This window comes from Oncorhynchus keta, chromosome 29, assembly GCF_023373465.1.
Source record: "Oncorhynchus keta strain PuntledgeMale-10-30-2019 chromosome 29, Oket_V2, whole genome shotgun sequence".
Lineage (NCBI taxonomy): Eukaryota > Metazoa > Chordata > Actinopteri > Salmoniformes > Salmonidae > Oncorhynchus > Oncorhynchus keta.
Window position 1 is genome coordinate 33,705,446 of NC_068449.1, and position 19,307 is coordinate 33,724,752.

The 19,307-nt window shown below is 43.2% G+C and overlaps 1 protein-coding gene across 3 annotated transcripts in view; it reads left to right on the plus strand.

The window, feature by feature from the left end:
• setd3 (SET domain containing 3, actin histidine methyltransferase) overlaps positions 1–19,307 on the plus strand; it is a 68,189-nt gene that overhangs the window by 14,488 nt on the left and 34,394 nt on the right. For all 3 annotated transcript variants that reach the window (XM_035743361.2, XM_035743364.2, XM_035743362.2), the window contains exons 2-6: positions 2,183–2,313; positions 2,520–2,612; positions 8,898–9,046; positions 11,419–11,491; positions 15,450–15,706. In XM_035743361.2, the coding sequence (XP_035599254.1) occupies positions 2,211–2,313; positions 2,520–2,612; positions 8,898–9,046; positions 11,419–11,491; positions 15,450–15,706 (675 nt within the window). In that variant the 5' untranslated portion in view covers positions 2,183–2,210. The remainder of the gene's footprint in view (positions 1–2,182; positions 2,314–2,519; positions 2,613–8,897; positions 9,047–11,418; positions 11,492–15,449; positions 15,707–19,307) is intronic.

A 19,307-nucleotide genomic window follows, 5' to 3' on the forward strand; every position in this document is an offset into this window, starting at 1 on the left:
TGTCGGCTCTAGTAACTAGTCCAACACTCTAACCACTAGGTTACCCTGCCGCTTCATCGAAGCTCTGCAGATTTTGTTGTGAGGATACAGAATCAATAGACTATTTATTTTGGTATTGCTCTCAGGTATCCTGTTTCTGGTCTCAGGTTCAGGAATGGCTGAAAATGCATAGCATTGATCTAAAATTGACCCTAATCTGGAGAGACCGGGGCGGCAGGTAGAGTAGTGGTTAGAGCATTGGACTAGTAACTGGAAGGTTACTAGATCGGGCAGACAAGTTAAAAATCTGTCGTTCTGCCTTTGTTCGAGGCAGTTAACCCACTGTTCCCCGGTAGGCTGTCATTGTAAATAAGAATTTGTTCTTAACTGAATTGCCAAGTTAAATATTATTGTTATTTTTCTTTTTTTAAAGACCGGGTCAGTCAATTACTAATACTCGTAGTAAAATGATTCATCTTCAATTCGCAAACTGTGGATTCGATTAGGTAGATTGAAATTGTACGTTACACATGACAGCATAGACAGACACACAGACATACATTTCAACTGTTTGGAAATCCGAAGAGGGTGGCCAGCAGAGATAGGTGGGATGGGCTGAGGGTTGGGATGTGGAGTTGCTGTGTGGGAGAAGGAATGATGGTCAAAGATAAAAGTAAACAATTAAACACAATAAAAAGTATGTTTGAATGACACGAAGGGGCAGTATTTTTACTTTATTTTTAATGCCGGTTTGCCTGAGGCTGATGCCGTGCAGGTGTTTGTACACGTGAATATACACACACTCATTCAAATAAACGCATACAAGAACACACACATACATGTAATAGTGCCAGACATGCACACAAACATATACAGTTGGCATTGCTGGTATGATTTTAGTTGTCCTTGATGTCCTCTGTTTGTTTGTTTTTCTCTCTTTAGTTCATTTTGTTTTAGGGTTCTTGGGGGTGGGGAATGGAATAAATTGTATTTTTTTGTTCTTGGGGGAGAATTTGGGAGGGGTCTCGAATGGTTGAGGGACAGCTAATGGGGAACTGTGGGGGGGTATCTTGGAGGGTTCGGGTTCATGCTTTCTGCCCAGGTGGGAGATCTGTCAACATGCCATTGAGCAGGGCATTGACCCTGGATGCTTCTGTGTGTCGCTCTGAGTGGGTGTCTGTTGGTTGACTGGTGTGATGTAGTTGTTGAGCGGCTTCACTGCAAGTATATTGTATGTTTCGGTTATTCAATAAAACAAAATAAAAAAAAGATGTAGACAGTTTTAATAGACAAACCAGTTAGCAGAACAATTGCTTATAATTAAGCAATAAGGCACGAGGGGGTGTGGTATGTGGCCAATATATCATGGCTAAGGGCTGTTCTTAGGCATGACGTATCGCAGATTCCCTGGACAGCCTTTAGCAGTGCCTTATTGCTATTATAAACTGGTTACCAACGTAATTTGAGCAATAAAAACACATGTTTTGTCATATCCGTTAGCACGGCTGTCAGCATTCAGGGCAGGAACCACACAGTTTATAACCATTAGTAAACACTCCTGCTATTAGGTAAAGCTTATCTACATGACAATAAAGTTAATACAAATTAATGTAGGTATATTTAAATGCCATTAAAATAACTTTAACCCTGTCAGCCCTATGGGAAAGCACATTTCATATTGGACATGTTTAGGTAGTCTTTCCCTCCTAGTTTCAATTATTTTTTTCCTTCTGTTTAGTGGCGACTAGTGAGTATGACTATGGGCTGAAAAATGTATTTGATTTAGAAATGTGATTTCGTAATCTCCTGTGGGCAGACTGCTTGTTGACCGAGAGAAACTGGATTTGCGAGATCTGAAAATCCAGTTTTATTTTTTACATTTTTATTTTTGTCACTGGTTATCTGGGCGTGTCAGGATTGGGTGAAGGCGGTGCCTAAACTGCTTTGCCTGTAGTGCGCCCACACGGTCCGGAAGGGGTGGGGAAGGGGGGACTTTGGCTAAGCTTTTCCTTTTGTTAGGGTGACTACTTTCAGTTTCTAACATGTATGAACACCGAAGTGAATCGCGCAGCTAACCAAATTACACAAGATTTTACCTCTGGGTTAACAGAGATGAGTGATTTTTTTTATAATGTTTCTTCTCTCCCAAGAATATGCTTTAGTTGAGTGAATGACTTTGTGCTGTCTGTCTCTCTCAACCCAGTCCCTATCCCGCTCTGTCCAGCTGCACCATGGGAAAGAAGAGTCGAGTGAAGACTCAGAAGTCGGGGACAGGCGCCATGGCTGTGGTCTCCCCCAGAGAGATGATAAACCTCATATCGGAGCTCTTACAGAGTACGTAGCCGGGATGGCACCCTGCAACCTATACTATATATAGTGTACTACTTTTGACAAGGGGCCCATAATACTAAGAAGCATTTTCAATGGAGATTCTGTCTATGGAATGTTCTTAGGCTTGATCAGTGTCAGGGCCTGTTTCCCCAATGTGATTGCCTTATGTTACTTATGATGTGAGGTTTCCCCCATGTATGTCCTGTTAGAATGCAGCAGTGCTGCCCCTTCTCCAGGGAAAGAGTGGGAGGAGTACGTCCAGATACGAGGCTTGGTGGAGAAGATCCGGAAGAAACAGAAAGGTATGTTGGAACACACTGGTTTCTTTTAGCCGGCAATCGGTAAATTAATCACACAAAATAAACAAAATAAATTAAAAGTGTGATTTTTTTTTTTCCCCCCTGAAGCTCCTCAGCTGCTGCTGGAGGCAAACCTTGGCTTTTAGATGCCCAATCTGTTGTGCAACAATTTCAAACGCAATCGAGTGTTAAACAGTTTTGGTGTATGATTTTTAAAAAGAGCAATTTTTTTTCCCTCAACTAGTAATTGAAGCGCAACAGGCTGTCAGCGCTTCATTGTTTAAAACAAGATTTTTTTTATATTTCATTATGAGGCAAGTATTTTAAGACTTCATAGACGGCGTGTGAGTTTAAAGTTCTACAATTTATTCATTTCTACCGGGCCAGTTATGATTTTCTTATGTGCATTTTAGTTGAATAGTTTATTTTTAATTTTTTTTTTTTACCCCTTTTTCTCCCCAATTTCGTGGTATCCAATTGTTGTAGTAGCTAGTATCTTGTCTCATCGCTACAACTCCTGTATGGGCTCGGGAGAGACGAAGGTTGAAAGTCATGCGTCCTCCGATACACAACCCAACCAGCCGTACTGCTTCTTAACACAGCACACATCCATCCCGGAAGCCAGCCGCACCAATGTGTCGGAGGGTACACCGTGCACCTGGCAACCTTGGCTAGCGCCTCAGGAGTCACAGGAAACAATGGATGCTCAAGAATTTGTGGGAGACAGCTGAGCCGTTCTAGACTCCCCTATATCTTCACCCCCCCCCTTCTTGTCTCAACATTTTAAATTATACTCAAACATTATCTTCACGAATGTTAAATGCTTTTTCACTGACATCCGTAACTCAATAGTCAGCTAGGCCTATTGCCACACGCGCTGCCCAAATTGCGGGCTTCCCAAATAGGCATGGGCCTACGAACTTGTGATTTAAAACAATCCGCAGCAACTTCCTCAATTTTCTCTTTGGCTCTTTCGCTAAGTCATGCTTTCTGGTGAAGTATTTTGAAGTGTATTTCTTTATAGACAGGAGTGATTATACCATTTTAAAAAATTTCTTTCCATTTCTTTCCCTATTGGACCCACCGCTATGCCCTTTCTCTCTTGTTCTATTGGTATTCATATCAACTTTTATTTAGTTGTCCAAAAGCCAAAGGCAGAATCCTAGTCATAATAGCAACCTATCCTAGTTTTTGCCTCTTTATATTCCCCCTCTTTCATTGCTTTCACATATGGAACTGCTATCAGGTGCGCTGTTTAGAATGGTGTTTTCCCAGGTGCGCTGTTTAGAATGGCGCGTTTTCCCAGGTGCGCTGTTTCGAATGGCGCGTTTTCCCAGGTGCGCTGTTTAGAATGGCGCGTTTTCCAAGGTGCGCTGTATAGAATGGCGCGTTTTCCCAGGTGCGCTGTTTAGAATGGCGCGTTTTCCCAGGTGCGCTGTTTAGAATGGTGCGCTGTTTTCCCAGGTGCGCTGTTTAGAATGGCGCGTTTTCCCAGGTGCGCTGTTTAGAATGGCACGTTTTCCCAGGTGCGCTGTTTAAAATGGCCGTTTTCCCAGGTGCGCTGTTTCGAATGGCGCGTTTTCCCAGGTGCGCTGTTTAGAATGGCGCGTTTTCCCAGGTGCGCTGTTTCGAATGGCGCGTTTTCCCAGGTGCGCTGTTTAGAATGGCGCGTTTTCCCAGGTGCGCTGTTTCGAATGGCGCGTTTTCCCAGGTGCGCTGTTTAGAATGGCGCGTTTTCCCAGGTGCGCTGTTTCGAATGGCGCGTTTTCCCAGGTGCGCTGTTTCGAATGGCGCGTTTTCCCAGGTGCGCTGTTTCGAATGGCGCGTTTTCCCAGGTGCGCTGTTTCGAATGGCGCGTTTTCCCAGGTGCGCTGTTTAGAATGGCGCGTTTTCCCAGGTGCGCTGTTTAGAATGGCCCCCAGGTGCGCTGTTTAGAATGGCGCGTTTTCCCAGGTGCGCTGTTTAGAATGGCGCGTTTTCCCAGGTGCGCTGTTTAGAATGGCGCGTTTTCCCAGGTGCGCTGCGCTGTTTAGAATTTTTCCCAGAGAATGGCGTTTTCCCATGGCGCGTTTTCCCAGGTGCGCTGTTTAGGGCGCGTGCGCTGTGGCGCGTTTTCCCAGGTGCGCTGTTTAGAATGGCGCGTTTTCCCAGGTGCGCTGTTGTTTAGAATGGCGCGTTTTCCCAGGTGCGCTGTTTAGAATGGCGCGTTTTCCCAGCGCTGTTTAGAATGGCGCGTTTTCCCAGGTGCGCTGTTTTCCCAGGTGCGCTGTTTAGAATGGCGCGTTTTCCCAGGTGCGCTGTTTAGAATGGCGCGTTTTCCCAGAATGGCGCGTTTTCCCAGGTGCGCTGTTTAGAATGGCGTTTTCCCAGGTGCGCTGTTTAGCGCTGTTGTTTAGAATGGCGCGTTTTCCCAGGTGCAGCGCTGTTTTGGCGCGTTTTCCCAGGTGCGCTGTTTAGAATGGCGCGTTTTCCCAGGTGCGCTGTTTAGAATGGCGCGTTTTCCCAGGTGCGCTGTTTAGAATGGCGCGTTTTCCCAGGTGCGCTGTTTAGAATGGCGCGTTTTCCCAGGTGCGCTGTTTAGAATGGCGCGTTTTCCCAGGTGCGCTGTTTAGAATGGCGCGTTTTCCCAGGTGCGCTGTTTAGAATGGCGCGTTTTCCCAGGTGCGCTGTATAGAATGGCGCGTTTTCCCAGATGCGCTGTTTAGAATGGCGCGTTTTCCCAGGTGCGCTGTTTAGAATGGCGCGTTTTCCCAGGTGCGCTGTTTAGAATGCGCGTTTTCCCAGCGCTGTTTAGAATGGCGAATGGCGCGTTTTCCCAGGCGCTGTTTAGAATGCGCTGTTTTTAGAATGGCGAATGGCGCGTTTTCCCAGGTGCGGTGCGCTGTTTTTAGAATGGCGAGGTGCGCTGTTTAGAATGGCGCGTTTTCCCAGGTGCGCTGTTTAGAATGGCGCGTTTTCCCAGGTGCGCTGTTTAGAATGGCGCGTTTTCCCAGGTGCGCTGTTTAGAATGGCAGGTGCGCTGTTTAGAATGGCGCGTTTTCCCAGATGGCGCGTTTTCCCAGGTGCGCTGTTTAGAATGGCGCGTTTTCCCAGGTGCGCTGTTTAGAATGGCGCGTTTTCCCAGGTGCGCTGTTTAGAATGGCGCGTTTTCCCAGGTGCGCTGTTTAGAATGGCGCGTTTTCCCAGGTGCGCTGTTTAGAATGGCGCGTTTTCCCAGGTGCGCTGTTTAGAATGGCGCGTTTTCCCAGGTGCGCTGTTTAGAATGGCGCGTTTTCCCAGGTGCGCTGTTTCGAATGGCGCGTTTTCCCAGAATGCGCGCGTTTTCACAGGTGCGCTGTTTAGAATGGCGCGTTTTCTGGTGCGCTGTTTCGAGCTGGCGCACAGGTGGTGCGCTTTCGAATGGCGCGTTTTCACAGGTGCGCTGTTTCGAATGGCGCGTTTTCACAGGTGCGCTGTTTCGAATGGCGCGTTTTCACAGGTGCGCTGTTTAGAATGCATTTTAACAAATGTTAGAAAATTACGTTTTATTGGCTGCTTTCATTAGATGAGTTGCATGTTCTGTTAACTTCTTGCAGATCAGTGGGACGCTCGGGCCTAAATTAAATTACTGTAAATATTAAACTTTAATGAAATCACAAGTGCAATTCATCAAAATAAAGCTTAACCTCTCTAGGGTACGTGGGTCAACAGCCAGTGAAACTGCAGGGCGCCAAATTAAAAACAGAAATCCCATAGTTAAAATTCCTCAAACATACATGCATTTTACACCATGTTGAAGCTACACTTGTTGTACATCCAGCCACAATGTCCGATTTTCAAAAAGGCTTTACGACAAAAGTTAACCAAACTATTATGTTAGGTCAGAGCCGAGTCATAGAAAAACACAGCCAATTTTCCAGCCAAAGAGCCAAGTCACAAAAAGCAGAAATATAGATGATCATCAAAGGTTAGTGATTAATTTTATTAGATGACACTCATAGGACTTCATGTTAAACAATACATGTGTGTTTTGTTCAGTAAAGCTCATATTTATATCCAAAAATATGAGTTTACATTGGCACGTTATGTTCAGTAGTTCCAAAACATCTGGTGATTTTGCAGAGAGCCACATCAATTTTTCAGAAATACTCATAATTAACATTGCTAAAAGATACAACTGTTATGCATGGGATTTTAGATCCCCTTCTCCTTAATGCAACAGCTGTGTCAGATTTCAAACAAACTTTACGGAAAAAGCAAACCATGCAATAATCTGAGTATGGCACTCAGACGACAAATCAAGCCAAACGGATATCCGCCATGTTGGAGTCAACAGAAGTCAGAAATAGCATTATAAATGCTCACTTACCTTTGATAATCTTCATCAGAATGCACTCCCAGGAATCCCAGTTGCACAAATGTTTGTTTTGTTCGATAATGTCCATCAGTTATGTCCAAATACTTAATTTTTGTTCGAGTTCAGTACACAATCCAAACTCACGACGCGCGATTACTAGGAGCAGACAAAGTCGAAAAGTTCCTTTACAGTCCGTAGAAACATGTGAAATGATGTATAGAATCAATCTTTATGATGTTTTTAACGTGAATCTTCAATAATGTTCCAACCGGAGAATTCCTTTGTCTGTAGAAATGCAATGGAACAGCTCTCACGTGAACGCGCGAGACTGAGTTCGTGGCTCTCTGGCAGACCTCTGACTCATTCCCCTCTCATTCACCCCCACTTCACAGTAGAAGCATCAAACAAGTTTCTAAAGACTGTTGACATCTAGTGGAAGCCTTAGGAAGTACAATATGACCTCATTGACACTATGTATTCGATAGGGCAAGAGTTGAAAAACTACAAACCTCAGATTTCCCACTTCCTGGTTGGATTTATCAGGTTTTTGCCTGCCATATGTTATACTCAGACATTATTCAAACAGTTTTCGAAACGTCAGTTTATTTTAATCCAAATCTACTAATTATATGCATATTCTAGCTTTTATGGCTGAATAGCAGGCAGTTTAATTTGGGCACGCTTTTCATCCAAAATTCCCAATGCTGCCCCCTACCCTAGAGAAGTTAACTTGTTGTTAATCCAGCCGCCGTGTCAGATTTCAAAAAGGCTTTACAGCGAAAGCAAACCATGCGATTATCTGAGGACAGCGCTCAGCACACAAATACATAACAAATCATTTTCAACCAGGGAGTTGCGACACGAAAGTTAGAAATAGCGATATATGCCTTTGAAGATCTTCTGTTGGCACTCCAAAGTCCCAGTTACATTACAAATGGTCCTTTTGTTCGATAAAGTCCTTCTTTATATCCATAAAAACTCAGTATATCTGGTGCACTTCAGTCAATAATCCACTCGGTTTCCCTCCAAAATGCATACAAAATGAATCCCAAACATTACCAATAAACTTATCCAAACAAGTTAATCAACGTTTATAATCAAACCTTAGGTACCCTAATACGCAAATAAACAATACAATTTAAGACGGAGAATCGTCGTTAATTGTCTTTTAAAAAAAATGACCAAAGAACGTGCTCTCATTCACGCGCTTGGAAACACTACAGCCAAAATGGGAGCCACCAAGCAAAACTACAATTTCTGGCAAATTTTTCAAAAAACCAGCCTGAAACTTTCTAAAGACTGTTGACATCTAGTGGAAGCCCTAGGAACTGCAATCGGGCACGATCTCGCCCTATTATAAATGTGCCAGCTATTGAAATCATTTTTTTTTTTTTTTTTTGGGGGGTTTGTCCTCGGGGTTTCGCCTGCCATTTCAGTTCTGTTATACTCACAGACATTATTTTTAACAGTTTTAGAAACTTTATAGTTTTCTATCCAAATTTACCAATTATATGCATATCCTAGCTTCTGGGCCTGAGTAGCAGGCAGTTTACTTTGGGCACGCTTTTCATCCGGACGTCAAAATACCGCCCCCTTTTCCAAAGAAGTTAAGATACATTACCATAATGTAAATGTTCTGTTAAGATGCATAAACATAATGTAAATTGGATTTCTGTCATTCTAAGCTTTGTGGGTGGATGCCGTAATGGGTTATGCACCCAATGCATATGAGTCTGGTAAATTTCTCAAATGACCGTTTAAATTAAAATCTTCCCCCTCACGTTGTCCGGCGCCACATTTTCCTAATGGAAAATGGTAATAAAACTACAATTACTGCACACACATACACACACACACAGCTGGATTTGAGCCATGGCCTATATAGATTAAATAGGAAGAACTTGAGTTTGATCATAACTGTGTGTGCTTGTGTTTCTCCGTCTCTTTCCCAGGTATCTCAGTGATATTCGAGGGCAGCAGAGAGGAGTTCTTCCCGACGCTGATGGCGTGGGCTCAGGAGAGTGGAGCGTCCTGCGAGGGTTTTGAGATCGCCAACTTTGCTGGCGAGGGCTTTGGCCTCAGGGCCACCAAGGACATCAAGGTGGGTCGCTACAACCGGATCGGCCGGTGTCCATGGCAAGTTGTCAGGGTGACATCACTTGGGTCGTGATCATTAGTGCACATCGTAGCAAAACGTTTTGCAATGGAAACCAAAGTTTCTTATTGTACAAGTTTAACTGATTAACAAAATTACTCCAAGGTATTTTTAAGGATGAGAAAGGCCTTGACCTGAGGCTTCCTCCATAGACTATCTAGATTGATCAGCTCCTTGATTATATTTCAACAGAGGAAACAAGGCTTAATTCTCTCTTATTGGTGTTCTTCTCATAATGACCCACCAATTAGCCCTCATTATTGATGTTCTAAAATGGCTGCTGTTTAGGTCTGATCGATCAAACAGGCTGAGTTGTTTGTATGAAGCCCAGGGCTCTGTTGCTGTCATGATAGCGGAATTATGACTTTGATACCGATACCAGGTTTAGTATCAAGCTACTCGATACCAAAATGATACCATAACAAAGAAAGACTTATTAGCCAAAGTCACAGAAAGGCTCTTGATCCAAACTCAACTACTGATCTGTTAAATCTTTGGACATCTTTTGAGTTCAATATCATTACATTTGAACATTTTGATGTCCATTTTTTTTTTGAGACAGCCATCTATGCATTAAATGATCAATTATGCAATCACTTTGTTTTAACCAGTAACCTAGTGGTTAGAGCATTGTTGCAGTAACCAAAAACTGGCAAGATCTAATCCCAGAGTTGACAAGGAAAAATCGTCTTTCTGCCCCTGAACAAGGCAGTTAAACCACTGTTTGCCGACGACGTAGATTAAGGCAGTTCTCCTCACCTCTCTGATTCAGAGGGGTTTGGTGAAATGCGGAAGACACATTTCAGTTGAATGCATTAAGTTGTACAGTTTGACTAGGTAGCCCCCTTTCCCTTAACCAACCTAGCTACAAAACAACAAAGGTTTATCATTTATTTTTATATCTCTATTGATAAACTGGGTAAATCACGATGCAGGCGAATGCATATTATTCAATAAGAGTGTGTGCAATGCATGCATTTGAGTTATTGGCCAGCAGCAACAACTACTGTCTTTCCTCTGAAGCTAAGCAGGGTTGGTCCTGTTTGGTCCCTGGATGGGAGAACAGATGCTGCTGGAAGTGGTGTTATAGCGCCAGTAGAGGAGGCACTCTTTCCTCTGGTCCCCCCAAAAATGATATCCCAATGCCTCAGGGTAGTGATTGGGGACACTGCCCTGTGTAAGGTGCTGTCTTTCGGATGGGACGTTAAACGCCTGGCTCTCAGTGCTCAAGATCCCATGGCACTTATCGTAAGATGTTAACACCGGTGTCCTGGCTAAATTCCTAATTTGGCCTTCATACCGTTGTGGCCACCTAATCATCCCCAGCTTCCAATTGGCCCATTAATTTCCCCCGTCTTCTCCCCTGTAACTATTCCCCAGGTCGTTGCTGAATGTGTTCTCAGTCAACATACCTGGTAAAATAAGGCTTAAAACAAAACAAAAAATATGCTAATTTCACGGGGCTGCAGATGACAATCCTTTCCATTTGAGGACTTTATTATTTTATTAGCAACTGCTAGGAGAACCATTTATTTTATTGTACTCATCCACAACATTTGCATAGAAGAAGTATTGACTTCATGAGGCATAATGTGGGAACCAGACAGGAGGCGAGGGAGATGAAGCAAGTTAATGACTTTTTGGTGACGATCATCTTTCGAAATCCACATATTTTGCGTTATGGTATTAGGGTAGTGAATGGACATTGCTTCAGCTGTAAGCTAGCAAGGAAGTTAAAGCTGGAAGATACCAGTATCGTGTTGCATTGTAAAAGTGTTCTAGCTTGTATTTGACATTGTTTTGCGAACAGTAATGAACAGTTTCCATGTTCTATATGCCGTGTTGCATTATTTAAGTGTGTTAATTTCTGTGCAGCGTGAGTGGGGAGGTTACGGCCCAGACAGCTTTAGCTAGCAAGGAATAAGTGGAGCAGGCACTTTGCTCTTCGTGCATTAAAACAGCTGCGCTGATAGACAGACTTGATCCTCTCAATCACGTGAGATGCACAGATACTGAACGTAGCAAAAAATTTGAGCACCTACCTTTCTTTTTGGGGGATATAGAAAAAGTACTGAGGTTTCAGTATGCCGTGCAACACTACAGGGCTCTGCCCTTTCTCTTACCTTTCCTCTCTGTGAGTTGGTGGGAGTTCAATGATGTAGCTAACACTCTTGAATGATTTTACACTAAGTGTACAATGAATAATATTATTCAAATAAACCTGGGGTGAACTAAAATCACGGGCCAAACTTTAGATTCACCCATGTAATTCAAGCATGGAAATCCACTGTCCATTCTGATAACATTTGTTTCCTCAGGCAGAGGAGCTGTTTCTGTGGATCCCCAGGAAGATGCTGATGACTGTGGAATCGGCCAAGAACTCTGTCCTGGGTGAGTGACAACGTAAGCCCCATAGAGGGCTGAGTGGTATACCGGATATATAGCGGTATTGATACACAGACCGGTATTGTGTTTTTACTTTCACTTCTATAACAGTATTTCAGTGTTTGGTATGTTTAAAGTTATATATATATATATATATTTTTTTTTTCTAGTTTACTACTTGAGTCGTCGTTCTCCCTCTCCTCCTGCTACATGCCGTTTCCCACACCACCCCATGCCCCCTGTCACTCAAGGAGAGGCAGGTGCTCGACCACAGAGTCACAAGCAATGTTCCCTCTAAGCTGTGCGCGGGCATGCAGTAGCCTCGAGACTGCCGTGCAGCTTCCCCAGGACTGCACAGTAGAAATATCAGCCGACAGAGAGAAGCACGAGATTAAACTTCAGTCAACTTTCTAGAGCAGTGGAAGATCTCCAAGGCATTCCTAGTCGATCGCCAAACATTTCTGAAAAATCCCAACTATAAAAGCCTTGTGTTCCTATTTTTTAAATTTTATTCATCTCGGACTGTTGCCATTTTGAACCATTTCATGTGTCTGAAGGTACAAACTATGCCTTCCCGGTGGACCCGGAGAGCAAATCAAGTGCACTATAGGTCTGCCATTGGCCAATCGGATGCCTCAGACTGTCTGCAGTAACGTAGCAACCATAAAAGAAAGCTACAGCCAAGTTGATACTGTGAGATTTCAAAACATTTAACACCACGACTAGAGAGACTGTCAATGAATACAGCAAAGAGATGCTGTTTTTATGACTGAGATCATGTTGATGTTCTTACTCATCACTGTCAACACCTCGTATTCAACACTTTTATAAGCCAAAAAATGCGCGTTCTTCCTATTTCCACTCAGTGCTACTACAAGCAGTGCAGCAGCAATGAATGAGTAGGAAAATCTATCTATAGACCTGCGTTGTTATTATTAGGCTTGGGACTTTTATTAAAATCAAGGAATATTTCACTTTCTCTGTTCATAGGAGTAACAACATTAATTTGTGCATGAGGCAGAAATAATGCGGTGCGACTCGAGTTTTGCCATCAGCTGGAAGACTGTGTCCCTATTTGAGTGTCAGTGGAGGGAATTTGAGAGGCTCAGTCTGCTGCTCTCTCCCTTGTCTCAAAGTGATCTTGAATCAGAAAAGGTTGGTGACCACTGTTCTAGAGTTTTCCCTGTTAACATTATCAACGTTTCCCTTTACTGTGGCAATTGTGATAAAATCAACACAATATTAGCCACTTTCAATACAACATACCGAAACAAAACAAACTATGCAAGAGATTTTGTTGTAGGCAGAACGGATCGGAGTAGGATTCTATTGCATTGACATGTACAACTCAGCCTGTACTCTACACAGACCAGTGCGGCATAACCAATCAGAGCTGCAGTTGGCCAATATGCAAATTGACTATTGCCATATATGGATCTGTGCCATTTACTTTGAACTGGACTGTGTTTACAGCATGAGCGGTCGTGAGTAGATACGCTTGTTTTGAATCTAAGAGAGTGCTGCATGTAGCCACGTGTACATTTTGTTCATATCCTTTGCTAGTTAGTGAGTTGTTAGCCCAGTTATAGATTAGGGGAGAGATTGCTTCCTTTAAGAGCGCAAAGCTTGTACATTTCTAGACATCTTTGAAACGCGAGTCGGATAAAGAGCTTTTTTTTTGTCATAAATGGGCAGTGTTGTGTTTTGAGACCGGCTTGTCGCCAATAGGCAGAGGGTAACATAATTTGTCTGATTCTCTGTAGTAATGGTATTGGAATAATAATGCATTTTTATTTTGTGTCATGGCGTTGGCCTGTGGGTAAGGTTTATGACCCCCCCTATAAATACCTTTCTCCCTTCCCTCTCTCTCTGACTCTACTGAAGGACTCTTGAATAGCCTTTGTTGAACATAGAGAAGAATCTGGGAACATCAAACAAGTGGGGGAAAGGAACCATATTTCGGTAATAGAACCAGTTGAAAATATGCGTTGGTACTTATTGAATATGATGTCAGTTCGGTTGTCATCTGAGACATTATGACTGATGACAGGGCGACATAAACTGTATCTGGGAAAGTCTACAGATTCTAGTTATCAGATTCACATGGAATTGTTGTGCAATTTAAATGTTTAAATATGAAACTATTTGTGAAAAGATGAAATGTAATTTTAGCTTCCAAATGAGAGATTTTGATTTTCATAAAGTTAGAGCTCTGCTCAGTCAGTGGCCCGCCCCTGTGAAGAGACATGGGTTATAAACTATGAAACACACCCTTCTCTCCCTCCACTATATAAAGCCTTGACGAAAATGTAACTATCTGTTCTGAAGACAATAGGATGACGGTCCATACGTTGAAAAGGGCTAACATGTCAACTACAGAACTAAGCCAACCTCAGCGTGAGCTTTGGTTGTGAATTGTATAAACTTTTGAACTCTTACTCATTTTCCTATTCATGTTAATCACACTGTCATCTCAGATTTTCGAAATATGCTTTACAGCCAACGCTAGACAAGCATTTGTGTAAGTTTACCATAGCCTAGCATAGCATTATGCCCTGCTAGCAGCAGGCAACATTTTCACCAAAATAAGAAAAGCAATCAAATTAAATAATTTACCTTTGAAGAACTTCAGATGTTTTCACTCATGAGACTCCCAGTTAGATAGCAAATGTTCCTTTTTTCCAAAAAATATTATTTTTGTAGGCGAAATAGCTCCGTTTGTTCTTCACATTTTCCGAATTTGCTCTATAATATCGACAAACATGGCAAACGTTGTTTAGAATCAATCCTCAAGGTGTTTTTCACATATCTATTCGATAATATAACCATCGGGACAATTAGTTTTTCAGTAGGACCGATTGGAGTAATGGCTACCTCTGTATTTTACGCGAGAGTCTCTCTGGGAGCATCAGGTGACCACTTGCGCAATGTAGCTGCCTACGGGTATTCTTCAACATAAATGCGTAAACAATGCTGTAGACACCTTCGGGAATACGGCGAAAGAGTCATCTGGTTGATAGCCCATTCACTGCTCAATAGGGATACATTGGAACGCAGCGCTTTCAAAACATGAGGCACTTCCGGATTGGATTTTTCTCAGGCTTTCGCCTGCAACATCAGTTCTGTTATACTCACAGACAATATTTTTACAGTTTTGGAAACACCTCCCTCTGCAACTGGATCATGGACTTCCTGACAGGCCACCCCCAGGTGGTAAGGGTTGGTAACAACACATCTACCATGCTGATCCTCAACATGGGGGCTCCTCAGGGGTGCGTGCTTAGTCCCCTCCTGTGCTCCCTGTTCACTCATGACTGCATGGCCAGACACGACTCCCAAACACCATCATTAAGTTTGCCTGACGACAACAGTGGTAGGCCTGATCACCGACAACGATGAGAGCCTATAGTGAGGTGGTCAGGGACATGGCCCGTGTGGTGCCAGGATAACAACCTTTCCCTCAACGTGATCAAGACAAAGGAAATGATTGTGGACTACAGGAAATGGAGGACTGAGCATGCCCCCATTCTCATCGACAGGGCTGTCGTGGAGCAGTTTGAGAGCTTCAAGTTCCTTGGTGTCCACATCACCAACAAACTATATCATGGTCCAAACATACCAAAACAGTCGTTAAGAGGGTGCGACATCGCACCCTGTATATAGCCTTGCTACTGTTATTTTACTGCCGCTCCTTTAATTATTTGTTATTTACATTTTTTACTCATCAATTATTTATTTTTTTACTTACTTTTCTTAACTGCATTGTTGGTTAAGGGCTTGTAAAGTAAGCATTTCACTGTACGGTCCAGTACACCTTTTGTATTCGGCGCATGTGACATATAACGTTTTAATTTGACAACAAGGCTTTGAGCTCTGACATTTGAAACCCCCTTGTGCTTTGTCCTCCCCTAGGGTCCACACACACACACTGTTCTGTATGTAAATTCTCTTCTCTCCCTCCCAGGTCCCCTGTACAGCCAGGACCGTATTCTCCAGGCCATGGGTAATGTGACTCTGGCCCTCCACCTGCTGTGTGAGCGGGCTGACCCCTCCTCCCCCTGGCTGCCCTACATCAAGACCCTCCCCGGGGACTACGACACCCCTCTCTACTATGAAGAGGAGGAAGTACGCCACCTGCTGTCCACTCAGGCCATCCAGGACGTCCTCAGCCAGTACAAGAACACCGCTCGGCAGTACGCATACTTCTACAAGGTCATCCAGGTGAATGGCAGATGGATATTCACGCTCACTTTCTCAATTGTTCTCTCTCACACTCACTCACTTGCTCCTTCTCATACTCAGTCGCTTGCTTTTCACACACCAGGGCTTCCGTTAGCCGGTAAGCTTTTGGTCCGATCCCAAAAAATGAGCCTGGGAGATGCAGGAAAATCCCATTGCAAAATAATGCTTTTAGCCTTGATTGAAATACCAATTGATGGAAATATATTTACATTTGACAGCGCGAGAGTTGCTGCTACAACTTTTCAAACAGCTCATTCGTTGCTGCTAGAGTGAAACGTGCTTTTAATAAGCTCAACCATTGGTTAACAGTTGTAAATGCAATTGTGTGTTAAAAACAGTTTTGATGGCCACGATTTTAAAAAGATCAAAACATTTTTTCTTTCTCAGGTGGTAATTGAAGCGTGCTTCCCTTTTACCATTCAAATGCATTAGGCAACGGAAGGCAGGCTTCAGCGCGTTACACATTGATGGGCATGAGTAATCAAGTACTCGGACTGTTAGAACTTGATTTAACCGGAGATTTTTTTACATTAAAAAAAAACTGAAACTATTTGGTCAAAATGTTGTCTTGAAGACGACGTTAATTTGCTCTGGCTCTAGTGTTCCATTTGTACATGTGCATTTGCGGAACACAACAAAAAATAAACCAAGCCAAGCATCACACAGTTCTGCCTCCTAAATCCCTTTCCCCTTCATCCCTCACTCACTCAATTGCTTTCCGACTGCTTGCTTTACACATGCGTGCTGTGTGTGCCTATAGAAATAATTGTTGATATAAACTTATTGAACTGATGGGATACGCAAGCCACATTCCATGTGAGATAGTTTTATCACAAACTCGAAATGGACTAGGTAAATATGTGTTCCAACAATGAGCTGCAGTTTTGGAATATTTGCATAATTTTCTGTTTAGGCTACTTTGTGGTTGTCACTAGTTAGGGTATTCACAAAGTCAAAATTGGCTCTTTAAAAATTCATAAACAAAAATGTGCTTGTTGGTTGTAATTTAAGGTTAGGCATAAGTTTAACTGTGGTTAAAATCAGATTTTTTGATGCAAAATTGTAGAAACAAGCAGGGTTTATTACTTTGTGGCTGTGGCAACTTACCTCAGTGACGACCCTACTTTTGTTAAATTGCTAGTGGCATTTAGAATTGGTTAGCCTAGGCTATTACCACACTATCAAACTAATATTTGTGCATATTTTCAAAGACTGAGAGTATTTTCGTCGGTCATTAAGACCCGTCTCCTGGTCTGACAAACACCACTGTAGCTCAGCCACCTTCGACTGCAGATGCGCAAGGCTGACATAGGCGTATGTGGTGGATTGAGACGCAGCCCATGCATGAAAACAGATATCTCTAGCTTAGACTGACACATTTTGGTGTGTCAATAGACTTCCGGATCAAACGGATGCTGTGGCCATAATTCATCCCCATGCAGTGTTCAATGTAGATTTGTTAATCCGTATAGGAAATTCCAAGGTACTGGTCTGATAAAGTAAATCGAACACCTGTCCTATTGAAAAGACAAGAGTTCGGTTGTAACCCTGAAAATGTCTTTCAACTTGCCGAATTGAGCCCCATTTCAAGTGATTGTTCTTTGAGAATAATTGTTCCAGACGTGAGATGCGAATCACTTCAGTGATTGTTATATTACATGTTTATTACTTTAAAATACAGTGCATTCAGAAGGTATTCAGACCCCTTCACTTTTTCCACATTTTGTTACGTTACAGCTTTTATTCTAAAATTGAATAAATATTTTTTTCCCTCAATCTACTCACAATACTCCATAAATATTCAGACCCTTTTCTATAAGACTCGAAATGTGCATCCTGTTTCCATTGATCATCCTTGAGCTGTTTCTACAACTTGATTGGATTCCACCTGTACACACCTGTCTATATAAGGTCCCACAGTTGACCGTGCATGTCAGAGCAAAAACCAAGCCATGAGGTCAAAGGAATTGTCCTTAGAGCTACGAGTCAAGATTGTGTCGAGGCACTGATCTGGACAAGGGTACCAAAACATTTCTGCAGCTTTGAAGGTCCCCAAGAACACATTCTTAAAGTGAAAAAGTTATGAACCACCATTACTCTTCTGAGAGCTGGCCGCCCGGCCAAACTGAGTAGTCATGGGAGAAGGGCCTTGGTCAGGGAGGTTCTTCTGTGGAGATGGTAGAATCTTCCAGAAGGACAACCATCTCTGCAGAGCTCCACCAATCAGGCCTTTATGGTAGTGGCCAGACGGAAGCCACTCCTCAATAAAAGACACATGATAACCTGCTTGGAGTTTGAGAAACAAGATTCTCTGGTCTGATGAAACCAAGATTAGAAATCTTTGGCCTGAATACCAAGCGTCACGTCTGGAGGAAACCTGGCACCATCCCTACGGTGAAGCGTGGTGGTAGCATCATGCTGTGGGGATGTATTTCAGCGGCAAGGACTGGAGCAAAGAATGAAGAGATCCTTGATGAAAATCTGCTCCAGAGAGTTCAGGACCTCAGACTGGGGCGAAGGCTCACCTTCCAACAGGTCAACGACCCTAAGCACACAGCCAAGACAACGCAGGAGTGGCTTTTGGACAAGTCTCTGAATGTCATTGAGTGGCTCAGCCAGAGCCTGGACTTGAACCGGATCGAACATCTCTGGAGAGACCTGAAAATAGCTGTGCAGCAATGCTCCCCATCCAACCTGACAGAGCTTGAGAGGTTCTGCAGAGAAGAATGGGAGAAACCACCCGAATACAGGTGCGATAAGCTTGTAGCATCATACCCAAGAAGACTCGAGACCGTAATCGCTGCCAAAGGAGCTTCAATAAAGGACTTAGTAAAGGGTCAATGTGAGATTTCAGTTTTTTTTTTTTTTTGTAATAAATTTACAAATTCTAACCTACTTTTGCTTTGTCATTATGGGGTATTGTTTGTAGATTGAGGGGGGGGGGACTATTTAGAATAAGTCTGTAACATAAATGTGGACAAAGTCATGGGGTCTAAATACTTTCCGAAGGCACTGTATATGAAGCCATTCGGATTGGTTATCTGGGATGGTTCTGAAGCATTGTTGCACACTGTTGGCATACCGTAAATACAGAACAAAAATATAAACGCAACATGTGACGTGTTGGTCCCATGTTTCATGAGTTGAAAAAAAAGATCCCAGAAATGTTCCATATGCACAAAAAGCTTCTTTCTCAGCCCAGAACCTCCACATCCGGCTTCTTTACCTGCGGGATCGTATAAGACCCGCCACCCGGACAGCTGATGAAACTGGGTTTGCACAACAACAAAAAATGGCTGCAAAAACTGCCAGAAACAGTCTTCGGGGAAGCTCATCTGCGTGCTTATCCATCTCACCAGGTTCTTGACCTGACTGCAGTTCAGCCTGGTAACCGACATCAGTCGGCAAATGCTCACCTTCTATGGCTACTGGCACGCTGGAGAAGTGTGCTCTTCACGGATGAATCCTGGTGTCAACTGTTTCACCATGGCCCCATGTCAGACTGCATGTCCCATGGTGTTGTGTCACCCATGTTTGGGATGCTCTAAATCGAGGTGGTTTGCTGATTTCAGCGTTGGCC